This window comes from Ipomoea nil, unplaced genomic scaffold (assembly GCF_001879475.1).
Source record: "Ipomoea nil cultivar Tokyo-kokei standard unplaced genomic scaffold, Asagao_1.1 scaffold2159, whole genome shotgun sequence".
NCBI lineage: Eukaryota > Viridiplantae > Streptophyta > Magnoliopsida > Solanales > Convolvulaceae > Ipomoea > Ipomoea nil.
Genome location: NW_017618587.1, coordinates 4,669,615 through 4,688,351, shown reverse-complemented (window position 1 = coordinate 4,688,351; position 18,737 = coordinate 4,669,615). Strand labels below are relative to the sequence as shown.

Below are 18,737 nucleotides of genomic sequence, written 5' to 3'. Positions count from 1 at the left end.
ATGAGAACTAAACTTTCTATAAGAAAATGTGAGCTCATCTCATTTGTCCAGCCATCTAAAATAATTAAGCATTGAAATTTAAGAAAAAAATGCACTATCATTTCTATAATTAGGTGTGTGTAATACGAAAACATTTGACACTACATTTGCGGATCTTAATATATAAACATACATGTCACCATATTTTTCTTTAATTTTTAATTATTGATCATCTTATATGGACGGATGAGATTAATGTGTGCATGTTATCCGGAGAAGCTTAGTTTATATATATATATATATATATATATATATATATATATATATATATATATATATATATATTACATTATTTTAATTTATTGTACTTTGAATCTTGAAATATACCAATTTTGCTTTATAAAATACAGGGAGTATATAACTGCCTACCAGAGAATCTAAAAGAATTTTAAGGTGCGGTTTGGTTCATGGAATGTTGGACTACCTTAGGAAATATTAGATTCCTGAAAATGTTATATTCTTGTATTTGGTTAAAATTGAGGTATGTGTAATATAATCATGTTTGGTTTAGAGTTTTATATATATATATATATATATATATATATATATATATATATATATATATATATATATATATATATATATATATATATATTAATAAATTTAAAAATTAAAATAAATAAATAAGATAACGATATTATATATAATTACATGATTTTAAATTATTAACTAAAATCTTGAACTTGAGAAACAAAATTATTTTATGCTCTAACATAACGTAATAAAAATAAAAAATATATAATTACAATATATATAAGCTAACATAAAATATATATTTTTAAATAATTAGAATTAAAATGGCAAAATGTATAAATATCCAAGGTTATCTTACATAATCTAAGAAATGGAAGGGAATCACATTCCCTTCAAAATCCTATGTGGAGGGAATGTTATATTCCCTAAGATAATATGAACCAAACATAGGAATGTTAGCTTTGGAATGTCACATTTTCATTGGTTATGTTATATAACCTGAATCAATCGCCCCCGTAAGGTATTGTCGCATTGAATAGTTTGCTTTTTATTTTTTAATATGGAATAATGACTACTTATTCTGAAAATTTATGTGTAGATTCTATTGATTTGTGTAAAGTTTAGTCTAAATAATCTTCAGTTCTTATCTTTTTGTGGCTAATTAGGGTTACTAGATGTTAGGTTACATAAAGAAAATACATTAACAAGTATGATGATAGATTTTCTTTGCCAACTAAATTTACTAGACCAATTTCACTCACGAAACACATCCCGTATATCAAAGTATGATGATAGGCTGTTGATATCAACTCATTATATCTATATTCTATTTATGAATTATGACTCAAACAAATGGAAACTGCATATTGTGTATTCAATAGGATCAAAAGTTCAAGCAAGAGGAGTTAAGAGTATATGGTATAGCATTAACTTGGGTACATAGAGAGATCAGTATAGCCCCACGTTATGATTTTTTAAAATCAAATTTTAGTATATACTATTAATATAATTAATTTCAACGTTGGATTGTGGGATTCAAGATTTTATACAATTTGAATATAAAACACATCAAACTTAAAAATCATCATCATTCCACTTCGCATTTATCCTAAAAATATAAATATTACTGCAATAGAAAAGAGATGTATGTTTTTCAAATCTTGACTTATGCTAGCAATCCATGAAACGACTAAAATCTACTAGGAATAATTTAAATGAAGTCATTCATGAAAATCCACAAACTCTCCTGAGTACAAGATCGAACAGGTATCAGAATGAATCCCTCCTCCCATCCCTTTCAGCTGCACCATGCACAGTGGTTGAGCTAGTAGCAATCAGTATCGCCTGGAAAAAGCCATTGCAAAATTATAAGCACACCAAATATATTTTGCTATGATATATGCTGCTTTGGGGGAACAATACAGTCCAAAAAGGCAGGTTGCAAAGACAAAATCAGACTAGTCCATAAGGGAAACATGATTGATAGTTCAAAGAAAACATTGAATCCCCAAGGAAACAATTTAAATCACAGGTAATGCTACATGCTTAAGATCTTTTAGGCCAAATCTTGTAGCTTCATCCAATAAACTCATAGTGGTTTTGCCTGTTGGCCAATTCTCACGTAGCATATGAATATGAATGATTGTGAGACTTGTAACAAGCCACATCACTTGGGACAAAATTTGGTCAGAAGATTTAGGGCAAGTAGCATTTTCCCCAAATGTGCAATTATACACATTCCAATCATCAACGTATTAAAAGCAATGTAGATTGAGAATCCAAATCTTTCAGCATGGAGAGGGTTACTGAATGGTAAACTGTAAATTTAAATTACCTTCAAATCTGACAAACTAACATTTTTAAAGCTTTTGACCAGTTTGATGCTTTAAGAAAGAAAAATTAATGATCATAATTTTTTACTTGAAGCTGTAGTGTAGAGTCCTAAACCTTCTACCACAAAGTTAAGAAGCATCTTTCAGAAGTTAAGAAAATAATAGTATAGAAAATCTAGCAGTGCAACCCACAAGAGAAGTTGCAGCAAAGGCAAATCATATAGTCATACACGTTGGCAATCCGGCACAGACAAGTCACATTGCATTGAAAAACCAAATATGTGCAAAGCAGTAGGATATTAGGAGAACCTGTGGCGATTGTAATTCCTTGAGCGTTCTATGGATCTTGACCGTGATCTGCGACGACTCCTAGAATCATAGCTGCGAGAGTGCTCCCTCTCTCTATCATGCTCCCTATCGTAGCTGCGATCTCGGTCATAGTGCCTATCACGCTCTTTGTTCTTACGATCATAATCTCTCCCTCGTTCATGGCTTTCACCTCGGTCCCTGGTTGGTTCGCTTTCACGGTCCCGGCTATTTCGTTCTCTAGATCTACATGATGAAATAGAAGCAAAATGTTATTCAAATAGCAATCACACACACACATTGATACAGAGGAAGAACACAACTAATAGACTCTACTTATATATTTAAAAATGAGGAAAATTTTCGGGCTTCACCTTCTCACTTCTTCATGGGCTTTTCGTTTTTTGTTTCTCTCTTCCTGTGAATTCATCATCAGAAAAGTAAAGTTGAAATATGACATTGAATTTAATGATAGAGGAATAGTCTATTTGAGGCTGAGTATAAATGAATAATTTAATCCATATTCCATTTGGAAGGTGGAGGGCAGAGGAAATAAGTTGCCCTAAAGGAAATAAAGGTTAAAAAAAAAACACCCTTTACATATAAGCAATATTCTTCCTTAACCCTATTGCAAACTCAATTGCTCACATTAAAATAAACAATGCATATCATAACAAGTAGTTGAATGTTCTACAATACCCAAACTTGAGCACTGTGGAGATTGAACAAACTAAAATTTTGGTATAGACGTTATGTTTTTCTTTAGGCCACTGACCACATAAATTGGGCCATGACATTCGTTCTTGGGCTGTTTAATCAAATTTGAACTACTCATTTAATTAACTATTATTTAAGAAGTTAATCTCAATGCCAAATCCTTGTCCAAAGTCAAAGTTATGGTATAAGAAGTAATAAGGAGTTGATTGTGATGTAATAAGAAGTATCATACTGTACAATAGTTTCCTCTGCTGTCAGCCTCTTGGTATAAATCTCACCAGTTCAAAATTTAGATATTTTCAAAGTACAGATTGTAGAGACATAAGGCTATCCTTTTTGCATTCCAGAAAAGAACTAGCAAAACCTTGGAACTAATATCATTGAAAGAGCAAGACAAGAGTAGAGTAGTATCAGTACATTACGCAAAAGTTAATCTGCTGGAGAATGCTATACAACAAAATTGAGCAGTCATCTTTCTTAACCGTCATTTAAACAATGATATTTGAACTCATTACTAAAAAGATTAATTTGTGAAGGCATTTGTACTTCTGTCTGAATTGTTGATTCATTCTATGTCAATAGTCAAATCACTACAAATTTTGAAGGATGGGGACACACAGAGTTCGACTATGGTGCACTAGTTTTTCATGAATACAAGAGACAATTAGTGAATCATGACCTAGACAAAACTGCACCATTTTCTTTTAATATTGCCATCAATTTCAAAACAAATCAGGAAGCCTTATCACACAAGATAAACTTTCCTGAAAGTACATATATTTCAATCCAAAAAGTACACTTTTCTCTGGGGATAGAAAAACTCACAGAGGTCATATAAACTGAGAATCTCTATAGAAGAAAGTGAAACATTATAGCACCACCTGAACCAAAATATTCAGATTACAAAGTTAAGGTAAATGCTACATACAAAAGATCCTATGTAAAACACTACAAGTTTTGGCATGAAGCTAATTCTGAAGTCTTCATGTTCCAGGATAAGGCATGGAAACAGGGTGTTTGACATTTTTTCAATCACACCGTTGAACTAATTACAAGTACAAAGTATTTATTTACACCTGATAAAGGTGTTTCACTGAAAGCAAAATGAGGAGATCGAAAATTAAGATTTGTGTGTATACCTGAAGGTCAGCCAGCTTCTCTCGGATTTGCATATAACCTAAGTGGAGCTTTCCTCCGAAATGGTCAGCTAAACGACGATCACTGGAAAGAAAAAAACAAACGCAAACCAAGCACGGAACGGTCATCAAAAGCTCCATATCATATGTGATAGCAGGGGTAAATAATACAGTTGCCCCAAAAGGGCCAGAACTTTCTAGCCAATGATAGCACGATAGACAGTAAACAGAAAAAGACGCACATTATTTAGCTGCAAAAGATTATCCTCGTAAAACTGGGCCCAAAAGCCTGCTGATACAAGGAGGTACAATCGCCATGTCAAACATTGAAGTACTCGTAACTCCAAATGTTCTTTGTTGTCCCTAAAAAGCTACCAAGTACTTGAAACAAGAGTTCACAAGGCTTACCTGTCATAAACACTTAAAAATGCTCCACAAATGTCACAAACACGCAGCTTCTGATCAGTCTGCAAAAATAGCAACAATATCAACATAAATAAACCAACATTTGCAAAGAGTGCTTGAATTAACATAATATTAATTCATCTGCCTTTTCTTGAATATAAAACTGTCCAACTGTTATATATGTTATATATTGACTATAATTCCCCTAGAAAAAAAATAAAAAAAATAAAAAATAAAATAAAATAAAAAGAACTTCCATTTAACTTCTAGGAATGCCAGAAGTGAAACAAGAGACCCACAATTTGAATCTTAATACTATTAAAAAATGAACAATAAGACTCGTGATTTGGATCTTAACTCTAGACAAATAAAAACAAAAATGTGGACCCAAATGCTATTTGAAAAATCTTCATTTAGACAAATATTTGATTATTGCAATTCCACACAATGAGTACCTTCCCCTTTTAGGGATCAACAGAATGCATTGGTAACAATACATTGCTACAATTTGATCACTGTATGCAGTTATACATTTAAAAAATGACCAAAATATTTACTATGCATCTACCATCCTGAATGGGCAAAGATTTTGACTTACAATGCGCACATCAGCAGCTGTGTACTTTGAGGAATCAAGAACTGGTTCTGGCCGTGCTGGCAGCTATAATAAATGAAAAAATAAAAAATAAAAAGGTATATGTTGCAACAAGTAGAGAAATAGAGAGGAAATTAAGAAAATAGGGCACACCAACTCTTCAGAAACTGAAAAGGAGAGACATGATAACAATAATACTATTAACATTATTCTTAAATTAAAATAATTAATTGGAAACCTTCTTAAGAGCTTCAGCCTCTTCTAGTGCCTTCTGTGCCTCATCAACCATCCCTTGCTCACCTAAAAAAGCATCAAAAAGAAATTATAAAAAAAAAAGTATTTTATTAAATTAAAACTCTTAAGCAATCAAAGATTAGTAGGTTACAACTCAACCAAAGAAATTCAGTGCATTCTTTCCACCACAGGAGAAAGAGTGAGGGAAAAAGGATTTTATGTGCTCATGTAATTGAATAACCCAAAAGAGAAAAGTGTGATGAAAACCAAAGATAATTAAATAAACAAAGTAAATGAGCTTTAGCATCTTCTTTCTTGGAGTACATGTAACGAATTTAAGAAGTTTCCAAGCAAAAAAACGTTAAGATAGTTCAAAACTTCCAATTAGCAGACACTTAAAGAATTGACCTACCAAGATCTTCTGCTTTCTTAAGTTTCTCATTTATCATTTCCTGTATGCGTGGATCTGCGGCAGCAGCAGGCAAGGGTGCTAATTGTGGAGGGTTTTGAAGTGGCTGAGGTAGAGATGCTCGATCTTTGTTAAAGGCATCCAAAAGAAGCATTGCCTGTCAGGAAATGTGAATAGTTACAGCAAGCAAAATTACAAAGCATGTTCTTTTAAGTTATTTGGTCTATCTTCTTTATGCACTTAGCACCTGTTTGTCAGCTCTCTTGGTTCTGAGTTCTTCAACCTCTTCAAGAACACGGATTTTCATATCTGTCTTGCCTTCAAGATCTGCATAAACAATAGAGGCATGTAGCTTAGGAAACACATTCTCATATAATAGGGACGCTGATAATATTCAATAGTTGAGATATAATGAACAGAATTTTGAGAAAATTCTTTAAAAAATACCATATTGATCAGCTTCTTTCAACTTTTGCTTAATCTGCTTTGACAGTTCAAGAACCTCTTCTGTCTGCAACATCAATGGATAACACATAAAGAAACAAATAAGCAGACTGAACAGAAAAGAGAGATGACACCGTGAATGCTAAAATATGCTTAGGTAACAACTACTTGAGTAACTTCAGAAACTGATATGGCTATGGCAGCTTTGGCATCCTCTTCATCTAGCCGTTTGAGGGATCTGGTTATTTTCCTATCACACTCAACAATCAGCCTGTCGATAACATCCTCCAGGTCTCTATCATAGTTATCAACACCCTTTGATTTTGCTTCCTCGTATCTATAGTCGAGATTAAGGTAGCACGGAGAGATTCTATATCCAAAAGTATGGGTAGAGGGACCATAACTCAATTTTGACCAAAGCAAAGAAGATTTCCAGATTGTAACACACAATTATCAATCACCACCAGAAACAATAAACATATCTCCCTTCAAGTATCCAAAAAAAAGAGGAAATACTAAATTACTATCAACCAAAAAGAAACATATTCGATATATGATCAATGTAGAGAACTTAATCAACACACATTATAAAAATAACCAACAAGAATTACAATTAAACAATCCCATACTAAAGTTCTTAGTCTAATCATCAACGAGTTCATCTCAATAAATTTTGTTCTCTTTTTTTTTTTTTTGTTGGATACCTAGGAGGCAAGCATGGGCACACACATCATAGGTAGATATAATATTTTTAAGTCAGGTTGAAAGATAAACTTCTCGTATAAACAAATGGAGAATACATAAATGCAGGAAACATCAAAGTCACACTGAGGATACTCTTTCCTCAACTCCAATGAATGCAGCTTTGGGCATGGTCCCATATCCATTTTCTGCATTGAGAAAATATCAACATAAAGTCAAACAGAAACGGAGAATGTGCTTCAAACACATACATGCATCCGCAGTGAAGAATATGCAATGAAAGTGTATTCATTGTTTTCACGTACGGTGAGTTGAAATAGGTCGTGAGGACATAGGCCGGAGAGGAAGAGACGGCAGACATCACGGTCGAAGTAATTCCGATCCACCTCCCTTACATCTCCGTTTCGATTTGCTCCCATCAGCACATCCAACTGTTTCCTTATAGCATCCATGGCTGTCGAGGATGACGCTTGCGATTTCCAGTGAAGCTTAAGGCGCTTAGGGTTTCTGAAACCTCCGCTTCTCTTCTCTCAATCCTTCGATGGCTCTCTCTCCCCCTCTTGTTCACGGTTGAAATCCAATCCCAACTGAAAAATGTAGAGCTCCGGTATTTAGGGTTTGGCTGTTTAGCGGATAAATTTACTCCGGCATCATCAGTTAAAATTTGCAAATTACAATACATTATAAAAGTTCTAAATTATATTTTGCTAAATACATTCATACTTTTTTTTTAATACACATTTATACTTGATTTACAAGAAAGTTTGTAATAACTATACATAAAATTTTCAATACTTGTATTTACATAATAATAAAAATTTTAAATTAATTATTAAAATATACAATACAATGTAATTAAGCCATTAAACTTAAAAAATAAATAAATAAAATAGTTGACCACCTTAATAAGTTAAAAGCATGCAACCAGACCAAATGATATGCTTCCCATGTTACCAAACTATGATCATTTTCTTTATCATTTATATTTACATTTACTAAAATTATTATACATCTAAGCATTTCTTCTTTAAAAAATCTTAGTCACACTCATCGTTGAGATCAAATCATGTTTTATCTCGATTAGAGATAAAGCCTGCTCCTTTATTTACGAGATCTTAGAGACGAAACTTGTTGTTTGGTCTGATCGGTTTAACAAGTTTAGTATCATAACTGGTAATACATCAATACTCGAAGATCATTAAAGGTATTCACTCTTTTTAATATCATCATAACTCACTTAGAGTTTGACATATAATTTTATCTTCGGTCCGTGACACATTTTTATATACATAATTATGTTAATCATTACAATCATTATGTTGAATTATTATTAACAAGTCATGTTTATTCTATTTGTATTTCAATTTATATTTTTAATATTAAATTATTACTATTATTAATTACGGAATATTTTTCTATAATTATAACATTATTAATTAAAAAAAAACTTAAAACAAAATTAATAATATCAACAGCAATAATAAAAATTGTAGAAGTAATTTAAGAATTAAGTAATAACACAATATAGGTATCACCTTTTATTGTTATTTTAAATTTTAAATATAATCCAAAAAAAGTAAATATCTAATTTACCAAACACATTTCTGTAATAATTATCTAATATCAGCAACCGATCAAAACAGCTAACAAAATCAGATATCAACTAATTGTCTTAATACTATATTTGTGCAAGCTAATAAATGTTTTGCAACTTTTCATCCCTTATTTGAAAGGAAGGAGGGCGATTAAGCTCACTTTGGCCAATAGACATCAAACAAGAAGAGGGGAAGCATTAGCCCCAAATTGCAGCTTGGGATTCTTGGGTCCATGAAATCGGCGGCGAACAGATCCACCGGAGCCATATATATCAAGATCCACCGGTCCATGAAGAGGGGAAGTACTGCCTCCACTAAGGCTCGAACTCATAACTTCTCATATGAGAGAATAACTTGGTGTCACTAGACCACTTGGGTTCGAGTCTCAGTGGGGGCGGTATTGATTCTCATAGCAAATTATAGACATGTTTATTTTCATAATTTTTATAGTTTTATATTTAAAATTATACGGAGTAATATTTTGTTGGTTGTATAATTTCTAATGCACATTACAATCTTGGTATGGTTGATGTTTATCTTCAAAGTTTGAAAATATAAAAGGTAAAATATATAATTGATATGACTTTAGCATTATACTAATAACAAACTTATGTACTATTGCATTCATTTAAAAATTTTGTAGTTCAAATGGTATTTTTGTTTTTGTTATAAAATACAATACATTATAGAATACATAATATGTTAATAGTAAATATAATTCAAGTCATTTTGAATTTAAGTACACAATACAAAATGAACACTGATCTATAATATAATTTGCACATTTTATTACTTTAGGGATAAAAACAACAACAACAATAATTAATGTGCAAACAAACTTTTTGGACATTACATAAAGTATTTTGTCATTTGAAAGTATAAACAAACTTTTTGGACATTACTCAAAGTTCTTTTTGTAATTTGAATGTCCAAACAAGGTTTTTTTTTTTTTTTTTCAAATAACTTGAGGGTTATCCAATCCTTTATTTCAAAAGAAAAAAAGATATTGATGTGACAATTTCATATTAAGCATATTAGGGTGCATTTCACTTAAGTTATGTGTTCAAAACTATCATATTATCTTAGGAAATATATAAAATTCCCAAAAGTAATATGAAATGATCAAATTATACGGTTTATACCATGGATCATGATTCAACTTGTATTTTAGATCTTGTTCTAAAACAAGATATTATGTACCTACAGTTAATTTATTAAAGAGTAAATACCCAAAATGGTCCATCGACTATAGCTAAATTCACAAATTGATCCTCGACTTTCAATTTCAACCAATTAAGTCCTTAACTTTGTAATTTTGACATGATTTGGTCCTCCATCTATTTGACCGTTTGTTGACCGCGATATTTGAGGATATATATGTAGTTTCACGTGCAAAGCTCAAGAGAACGCTCTTGGAGGTGACATCGTTGTTTCGGAGGGGGGAAGTGCTTCTGCGCTTGCTGCTTGGGGATCCCGAGACGGTTCAGCTTGCATATATCGCTTGGAGTCACGACTTTCTCGAAGAGCCACTCCAGGGACTTCGGCCATCTATTTATCAAAAGTTATAATCTCTCCGGCATGGGGTGCAGCGTCGACAGTGGATTCAAATGTAACAGTGTGGTCTAGAAATGCAACCGGAACCTTAAAAAACCGACGATGGACCATGAAATTACATATATATCCTAAAAAAGCACAGTCAACAAACGGTCAAATAGACAAATGATCAAATTGTGTTAAAATTGCAAAGTTAAGGACTTAATTGGTTGAAATTAAAAGTCGAGGACCAATTTGTAAATTTAGCTATAGTCTAGGGACCATTTTGGATATTAACTCTTTATTATATAGTTTCAGTTAATAAATTATATACCTATTACAATTATTACAAATTATTTTACATTGCAATAGAGGGCAGATCATCTTGTATGGATGTGGGGAGTCGAATCCATGACACTGTCAATAACTAATACTCTGTCAAGTGTCAACACAGTATGGGCATAAGCAATTGAGCATAGATGAATAAATGTTGCATATAATTCAGTTACAGTAAACTGAAGTTGCTCTACCTCTCAAAGGACCATTTTTCCCAGAATCTGCTGTAAGAACCAAGAGGATGATTGGTTTTTTCATGTTGTAGGATAGTGAATTTGGACATTATGAATAATAATACTTACGAATTAAAGAAGAAGGGCATCAATATTCCGCTTTCCTTCTGGGCCTTTTGTGTACCATGATGATACATAGTCACCATGCATCACTTCGCGGTATTTTGGTGGATGTAGGGCAGGGGAAATCTTTCTAGTCTTTGCAGGGTCATGAAATGTAGCAATTGAGAAGCGGGGGCGTTCAGCATTAGTTATGGCGCGGTGTTGAGAGCTTCTGTACTCTCCGTTAGTTATTATCTGCAAAAATGAGAGAACCAAGAAGCAAAGTTTAGGGGACAATATTTCTATATATTGTTTTCTACTGTTCAGAAAGGAACAAGTTCAAGGCTTTCATACAGATTCTAAATTACTAATCAGAAAAGCTCTGAAATATAATACTTTATCAGCACATTATAAGCCAACTTCACATCTGATTCTGGTCCCAATTGGAGGTCACAAGATTCATCTAGAAACCCTTTCACAAGATCATAGTACAAAAACATCTAGTCTAGTTCTACTAAAATGAACAAAAACACGCATGCTTAAATAAGAAGTCGAGAATTAGGACCATTTAGAATGAAAGTAGCAGCAGAAAGCACACCTAAGGAATAAAGCTCATTGTCAAGAATTCAAGAATAGTGAATTGTTGTCATAACAGAGAATTTGGAAGATTGAAGAGTATGTTTTCCCAAATATTCTGATTAAGCACTCTCACTTCGAGTCCTTGTGCTCACAGCAATGGCCAATGAGGCAATGCAGGTAAAGAACTCAAATAGACACTAGGCCAAATGCTCTTGTAAACCTTTTAACTAGACAGAATCATTTTTAGTTATTAACGGGTGGAGGCAAAAAACACCGAACAATTTCTAGATTGATCATTGATCTATCTGTACAAAGCATGAAAACATTTTTTCCCTAATCCTACAAGTCCTATGAAGCTTGATCACTAATACTTCAGCTTCTTCCACCAGAAATTCTCATAGAACTTTCATGTAATAACCAACAAAGAAAATATGATAGAAGTTCCTAACAAGTCAAACATAATATTTATTGCTAGCACTCAGTGATACGACATTAATGGGGCTTGAAATACCTCAGTTTGGTCCGCCAAGATGACAAGTATAGCATCGGATAATGGATGCACAGTTACCCATTCTCCATCCTTGAAAACTTGAAGCCCCCCAACATCGTCTTGGATGAGAAGAGTAAGAGCACCCAAGTCAGAATGCGATTGCAAACCAAGAGTAAGCTCCGGTTGTGGGCAGGGCGGGTAGTAACTAAAAGTAATGTTTTGGTAAAATTCCCCAATTGCATCTTCAATGCAAGAAGATGGCAGGTCTAGACTCTTGGAGATCAAACCCAACAGTCTCTGAGCAAGGACTTTCATACAATCACTGTACTGTGCAACAACCTCTCTGCCAAACTTAAAATTGTTAGGCAGTGACTTATTCCAAAACAAGTTGTTTATATGATTGTTGGAATACATTTGAACAGAAGAATCAATTGATAGCTCTTGAATTCAGTCCCTTTGTCAATTATCTTACCAATTGCTGTGTTTCATTTCCATCCATTTCCAATTTCATTTAAAAATTATGCAGGACATATTTACAGTAATTGCCGAACAGCGAAAATTTTCAGACATCTAAGTCGAAGAAAGCGAAGTATACCGATAATCGGGAGGGAAGTGGGGCCAGCGAGATGGATTGCGGCGAGAGAGCGGCAGGGTGTGATGGTCGAAGTAATCCCTCCAGTCCAAAACGGTGTCGTTTGAAGCAACCAACATGCGGCTGCCGTAGCCCTCGGAAGCAGGGGAATTGGGATCGCAGGAATACCTCGCCTTCTCCGCCATGGGATAGTCATGGAAGAAAGAACGGCCGACGCGCCTAGCATCATCCAGCAATTTAACAGCGACGCCGTGGTTCACGACGTGAAAAGCTCCCCACTCTTGGCACGCCTGCCGCAGTTCGCCGATGAGGAGCTCAGTAGGTGCGCTCAGGTCGATCGTCGGCACCGGAGGCATAGAGTCATTGCAGTTGGTTCGAGGCCTGTTCTCCGGCGGCTGCACGTAAATCGGCGGCACAACGGCTTCACCTTTCTGAGCTAATGATTGTACTCTTTCAGGTCGATTCGCATCCGCCATTTGTATATACTACCGTTGTTAGCAGTTCCGGCTACCGGGATTCAATTCCGGTATTCAATCGAGCAATTTTAGCAGTCAAACCGTTCGAAATCGATCGGTGACGGAAGAAGGCATGTACTGATGTCCGATAAAGGATTTTTTTTTTTTTCTTTTTTTGGAGGGGGTTAAATACTTTAATTCCTTTTAAAATCCAGCGGCAAAACTTTTATTAGAAAATCTATTACCAGTTAATTTAGTTAAAAGATTATATATTTACAAAATTAATAATGTATACAAATTAATTGAATAACCAATCAACTAATGTCATATGGAATCCTTTAAGTAATAGTTTTGTCACGTTTAATCCTAAACTTTTAAATTGATCCTCGTAATTTTTTGACTTTCAAATTATTTATGACTGAAGGTGATCAATTTGAATGTTTATAATTAAACGTGATAAAATCACTATTCTCATCGAAGCTCATATGATATTAACTCAATAACTAATATAGTGTAAGGTGGTCACAGTTCAAACCCGATTCAATCTCCACACACCATCAAAGTTAATAAATAATTCAATTATAATTTGGAGTAATACTTTCTGATTTGAGTAAGTATAAATGGTTAAAGAGTAGGGATGCCTGTTCTTGTCTCAAAACCTCGACTTTGTCCCCGTCTCCATTTTCAGCTCTAGCGGGAAATTGAAAATAATCATCATTATCGTTCCCGATCAATTCTTAGTCAAAATCTTAAATCGATGTAATTTTTAATTTTAAAAATTAAGGTATATATATATATATATATATATATATATATATATATATATATATATATATAGAGAGAGAGAGTTAATACCCAAAATCGTCCTCGACTATAATGGTTTTTCTCAATTTCGTCCTAAACGACTTTGGTGACCTAATATCGTCCCAGACTTTTGTGTTTCGCTCAATTTAGTCCTCCATTTGTTATTCCGTCAAATTGGTGTTAAATAAAGGGACAATTCAGTAATGTCAATATTGATCTCTCTTTACTTTCAACTTGTGAAGTGCGAAATTCCTCTTTCTTGTACGAATTACACCCAGAATTACTCCCGGATCTGCAATCAAATTTTATATTCGCAGTTTTAGAAGTAATTCTGGGAGTAATTCGTAAAAAAAAAAGATTTCGCAGTTCACATGTCTATGAGTAAAGAGATGCCAATATTAAAATTAATGAATTGTCTATTTATTTAACACCAAATGGACAGAATAACAAATGAATGACTAAATTGAGCAAAAACACAAAAGTCTGGGACTAAATTGAGTGAAACACAAAAGTCTGGGACGATATTAGGTCACCAAAGTCGTTTAAGACGAAATTGAGAAAAACCACTATAGTCGAGGACGATTTTGGGTATTAACTCTATATATATATATATATATATATATATATATATATATATATATATATATATATATATATATATATATATATATATATATATATATATATATATATATATAGAGAGAGAGAGAGAGAGAGTTAGGATCATATGAGAACATGTGTTTAGGTGAGAACGTGAGAACACATCATGTGCATCCATCTAATATTTTTTAATGGTCTAGATTAGATTAAGTGTGTGCGAACGCGCATTAAATGTGTGCAAACACACTAAATCGCGTTTGCACATATTTTATGCGCGTTCGCACACACTTAATCTAATCTAGACCATTAAAAAATATTAGATGGATGCACATGATGTGTTCTCACGTTCCCACCTAAGCACATGTTCTCACTGGAACCCTACCTTATATATATATATATATATATATATATATATATATATATATATATATATATATATATATATAATTTTTTAATTATAATAATTATTCGGGGACAGGCTCGACGGGGAATTATGTACATTTTCTCTCTCCGAAAATTTTTTCCATCCCCGTTCATTTTAGGGCCGGAAACGGGACAAATTGTGATCCCTAAAAGTAATGAAAAGATTTTTGCTTTTAATTTTAAGCGAAAAATATTAAACATGAAATAACAATGTCATTAATTAAGTTAACATTTTTACAATATAATAAATACTTTACACTCTTAGGCATCCTCAATAATAGAATTTTTGATGAGTTTTTATAAGCGTGATTAGGAAAAAAAAAAAAGAGAGAAGAAGTAAAAAATAAAGCTGAATTAGAAAAAAAAAAAAACAAAAAAACAAGATAATTAACGCGCCAGGCTGGACTCGATTTGTTCTTCACACAAATGGCGTGCAGCTAATCCTTTCCAAATTAGCAAGAGGATCCCAAGCATTCTCTCAAAGCATCCCATTAAGGGGATTGTTCACAAATTTTTAAGAAAAAATACCAACTTGGGAGAGAGAGAGAGGGAGGAGAGAGAATGAGTGGGCTCCTTCAAATACCAAGTTTTTTTTCACAATTTGTGGGTCCCACCAAGAAATAGAATGAAGTTTGTGGGTCAAGAATTTTTTCAGTTTTTTTTTGCCACACATTTTTCTCCCTCATCTTTCTTATTTGGCACCTAAAAATTTGTGCTAAAAACTTATCTAGTGAAGATGTCCTCACTTGCTTCTTTTTATTTTTTTTTATTTTTTTATCTATGTGGATAATTTTTCCTTAAAAACCGTGAACAATCTCCTAGTGGGGAATTAATAATTTATGTCCCATAATTACACTTGTCACTTTTTATTCATCTATTGCCCAGCAAAGTTACTTTTTATCATCGCAAACAATTAAAAGATGAAATGTGACAATCATATAATTGATAGAAAATATATATATATATATATATATATATATATATATATATATATATATATATATATCATTTCCCAATATAAATATATATATATATGTTTGAATCCTCCAAACTTATAGTCCACCCCTCACTGCTCCTCGAAATAAACTGTCTAATTATATAAACATAGTATCAAAACTCATTATCATTAACTTTAATTTAGAATTATGTTTGATGATAACTTTAAAAAACAAGATGGGCTATCAAGCCCACTTGGCCAACATAGACATCAAACCAGCGCCAAGAAGAAGGGAAGTATTAGCCCCAAATTGGAGCTTGGGATTCTTGTGCATTCTTGGGCTCATGAAATCGGCGGCGAGCAGATCTACCAGAGCCATATAGATCAGGATTCCGGCCGAAGCAGAGTTAAATATGCCCTCTATGATCAAAACTTTCGGGCTATCTTCGTCGTATCGATTTGTTATTCCTATGCCGATCACAATTCCGAGCGGGGTTGTGAGGGAGAAAAACAGCGCCATAATTGCCACTGACTGAGACTTGAACTTTGCCTGTACAATTAACCCAAAGGAAATAAAGTTGGTCAAAGTAATATTATATTAGAGTTCTTTAACTCCTTTGACATTAAATTAAATATTATAATAATAATAATAATAATATAAAATTATTGAGTTATGAAAAAAGTACCTGGGCTATGCACCCACCCAGCCCCATGCCCTCAAAGAATTGATGGAAAGTCAAAGCTGCCACCAGTGGCTTAATTGTTTTGGGTGTATCGGAAGCACCCAAAGCAATTCCGATGATAACAGAGTGAACTATAATTCCCAACTCCAAGACCTGCATATAAAATTATTAGTTATACATATTGCAAATTTTGTAACCCTAATCAGTGCCTAGACGGCCCAGTCCATGCCTAAGAGGCCTAGGTGTTTAGCGACGTTTAGGCTGTCTAGTAAGCCAACTGCTTTTACCACCAATTATGGTGATATTATAACCTTAATCAGTGCCTGAGTGACCTAGTTAATGCCTAAGAGGCCTAGGTGTTTAGTGACGTTTAGGCGGTCTAGTCGGCCAACCGCTTTTACCATCAATTATGGTGATATTATAACTCTAATCGGTGTCTGGGCGACCTAGTTAGTGCCTAAGAGGCCTAGTCAGCCCCTAGGCTTCCAAGGCATTCAACGACACTTAAGGCAGTCTAGTCGGCCAATCGTCTTTACCACCAGTTATAGTGATATTGTAACCCTAATCGGTGCCTGGGCGACCTAGTCAGTGCAATGCCTAAGAGGCCTAGTCAGCACCTAGGCTTCCTAGGCGCATTCAGTGACGCCTAAGCGGTCTAGCCGATCAACCGCCTTTACCATCAATTATGATGATATGCACTTTAATCGAGATTTTTGCAACATTAGTTCAAATAGGTGTTTCCAGTAAATGGAAGAAAAACAAATTTAGACAAAAAAAAAAAAACAAATTAATAAATATTGGCTTTGCACCTGTGAAATAACTCGGTGTCGAAGAAGTTGGGAAGAAGAATCCGTGTCCGTAACACTAACATGACCGTGGGCATGGCCGTGCGTTGCATGCGTGTGAACCGGAACCACTCCCGGTCCAACCTCGGCATCGCCCGCCTCATGACCGGCGGTCACTTTCTCACCGGACCTCCCGGAAAAATAAGACGTCGCAAACGAGTCCACCATAAGAGTCCCTATGGCCGCCACCATGGCCACAAACCCACAGAACGGAAAATCCCGCCAAGGGTGCTTGCTGAGCTTATCCGACGTCAGGTTCTCGAACGCGTCAGGGAGCACGTGAATAAACCCAGTCGCCAATATCACGCCGGCGGCGAACGCCTTCACCATGAAGAAGAAACTCCCCTCCGGGCTCAGCGCCGGAATCCTCCGACCCACCACCGGCAACGAAACTCCGATGGCACTCGCCACCAAGATAGACGCTATAGCCGCAAGTTTATACTTGAGCGCTAACTTCTTGTCGTGAACTTCACCGTCATCCTCTTCATCGCCGCCGCACTTGCATTCCGCCGCCACAAGACTGGGAATCAAAAGCAACAACAACAACCCTACCAAAACAACCTTTTCCACAACCCAACATTTCCTCATCGTCGTCTTCATGTTTCGCAATTCAACAACCTCGTAATAACAACAGACTTATATAATAGTTCAGATGTGTATGGGTCTGACAGGTTTCAGAATATCTTTTTAGTGATTCCAGTGGGTACTTCAGGGACCGGTGGAAAAATAAAGAAAAAGATAAGAGAATATTATAGAGATCTATGATATGAAATGATTAAATGAATTAATTGTATTACTCCGATCCATCTGTATATATATATATATACTATACAATGGTTTGTTTGAGTAATGCGGCAATAATGGCGTATGTAGATGGATTACGTATGGGTATATGAAAGTGAAGTGAAGACAGAATGGTGACATTTTGGGATATGAACGGAGAGAAAAACTGAATGGAGAAGGAGAAAAACCCAGTCAACTTGCTTCACCTGGAACATAATGTCGACATGACATGCCACGTGTCGCCCCGATGAAATGATGCAGATCATCAAAATATATATACACCATATAGGGAACAATATATACACCATATATATACACTTATATATGGTGGGTATATACTTTGATGATTTGCATCGCTTTCACGCGCTAGTACTTTCAAATTTAAGAGACGTATCATTTATCTAAGTCAAGTAACACGTTTAGTAGCTAAAAAATTGTTTGAACTTCTTCAGAATTTAACAGGTAGATAAATTCTTTCAAATTTTTACCTCTATACAATAGGATTTATGGCTAC

At 34.3% G+C, this 18,737-nt stretch overlaps 3 protein-coding genes across 6 annotated transcripts; all 3 read right to left on the bottom strand.

Annotated features, from left to right (window-relative positions):
* Positions 1–1,593: 1,593 nt before the first annotated feature.
* LOC109149264 (U1 snRNP-associated protein usp106-like) lies at positions 1,594–7,939 on the bottom strand. 2 transcript variants are annotated; one of them, XM_019296929.1, is made up of 13 exons: positions 7,599–7,939; positions 7,429–7,481; positions 6,760–6,928; positions 6,595–6,661; positions 6,395–6,474; positions 6,151–6,304; positions 5,743–5,804; positions 5,508–5,570; positions 4,913–4,971; positions 4,508–4,589; positions 3,026–3,069; positions 2,655–2,897; positions 1,594–1,857 (listed from the first exon to the last, which is right to left on the bottom strand). In XM_019296929.1, the coding sequence occupies exons 1-13, from the start codon at positions 7,743–7,745 to the stop codon at positions 1,848–1,850; spliced, it is 1,233 nt and encodes a 410-aa protein (XP_019152474.1). In that variant the 5' UTR covers positions 7,746–7,939; the 3' UTR covers positions 1,594–1,847. The 2 variants fall into 2 exon arrangements, with proteins under 2 accessions (XP_019152474.1, XP_019152475.1); XM_019296930.1 differs by having other exon boundaries at positions 6,595–6,658; positions 7,599–7,938.
* A 2,893-nt stretch (positions 7,940–10,832) lies between these two features.
* On the bottom strand, positions 10,833–13,375 carry LOC109149266 (leucoanthocyanidin dioxygenase). 3 transcript variants are annotated; one of them, XM_019296933.1, is made up of 4 exons: positions 12,697–13,375; positions 12,123–12,444; positions 11,060–11,287; positions 10,833–10,978 (listed from the first exon to the last, which is right to left on the bottom strand). In XM_019296933.1, the coding sequence occupies exons 1-3, from the start codon at positions 13,167–13,169 to the stop codon at positions 11,063–11,065; spliced, it is 1,020 nt and encodes a 339-aa protein (XP_019152478.1). In that variant the 5' UTR covers positions 13,170–13,375; the 3' UTR covers positions 10,833–10,978; positions 11,060–11,062. The 3 variants fall into 3 exon arrangements, with proteins under 3 accessions (XP_019152478.1, XP_019152479.1, XP_019152477.1); XM_019296934.1 differs by having other exon boundaries at positions 10,840–10,981; XM_019296932.1 differs by having other exon boundaries at positions 10,840–11,287.
* A 2,697-nt stretch (positions 13,376–16,072) lies between these two features.
* LOC109149265 (zinc transporter 8-like) lies at positions 16,073–18,248 on the bottom strand. The gene is made up of 3 exons (XM_019296931.1): positions 17,405–18,248; positions 16,599–16,748; positions 16,073–16,462 (listed from the first exon to the last, which is right to left on the bottom strand). The coding sequence occupies exons 1-3, from the start codon at positions 18,038–18,040 to the stop codon at positions 16,157–16,159; spliced, it is 1,092 nt and encodes a 363-aa protein (XP_019152476.1). The 5' UTR covers positions 18,041–18,248; the 3' UTR covers positions 16,073–16,156.
* Positions 18,249–18,737: the final 489 nt, after the last annotated feature.

Excerpts from the sequence above, each read along its gene's own strand:
- LOC109149264 (XM_019296929.1), bottom strand. The coding sequence starts at position 7,745 with ATGGATGCTATAAGGAAACAGTTGGATGTGCTGATGGGAGCAAATCGA. Across the intron at positions 6,305-6,394 it reads CCAAGAGAGCTGACAAACAG|GCAATGCTTCTTTTGGATGC; the intron begins GTGCTAAGTGCA and ends ATTTCCTGACAG. Across the intron at positions 4,590-4,912 it reads TTTTTAAGTGTTTATGACAG|TGATCGTCGTTTAGCTGACC; the intron begins GTAAGCCTTGTG and ends TTTTCTTTCCAG.
- LOC109149266 (XM_019296933.1), bottom strand. The coding sequence starts at position 13,169 with ATGGCGGATGCGAATCGACCTGAAAGAGTACAATCATTAGCTCAGAAA. Across the intron at positions 12,445-12,696 it reads CACTTCCCTCCCGATTATCG|AGAGGTTGTTGCACAGTACA; the intron begins GTATACTTCGCT and ends TAAGTTTGGCAG. Across the intron at positions 11,288-12,122 it reads TCTTGGCGGACCAAACTGAG|ATAATAACTAACGGAGAGTA; the intron begins GTATTTCAAGCC and ends TCATTTTTGCAG.
- LOC109149265 (XM_019296931.1), bottom strand. The coding sequence starts at position 18,040 with ATGAAGACGACGATGAGGAAATGTTGGGTTGTGGAAAAGGTTGTTTTG. Across the intron at positions 16,749-17,404 it reads GACACCGAGTTATTTCACAG|GTCTTGGAGTTGGGAATTAT; the intron begins GTGCAAAGCCAA and ends TTTTATATGCAG. Across the intron at positions 16,463-16,598 it reads TGGGTGGGTGCATAGCCCAG|GCAAAGTTCAAGTCTCAGTC; the intron begins GTACTTTTTTCA and ends TTAATTGTACAG.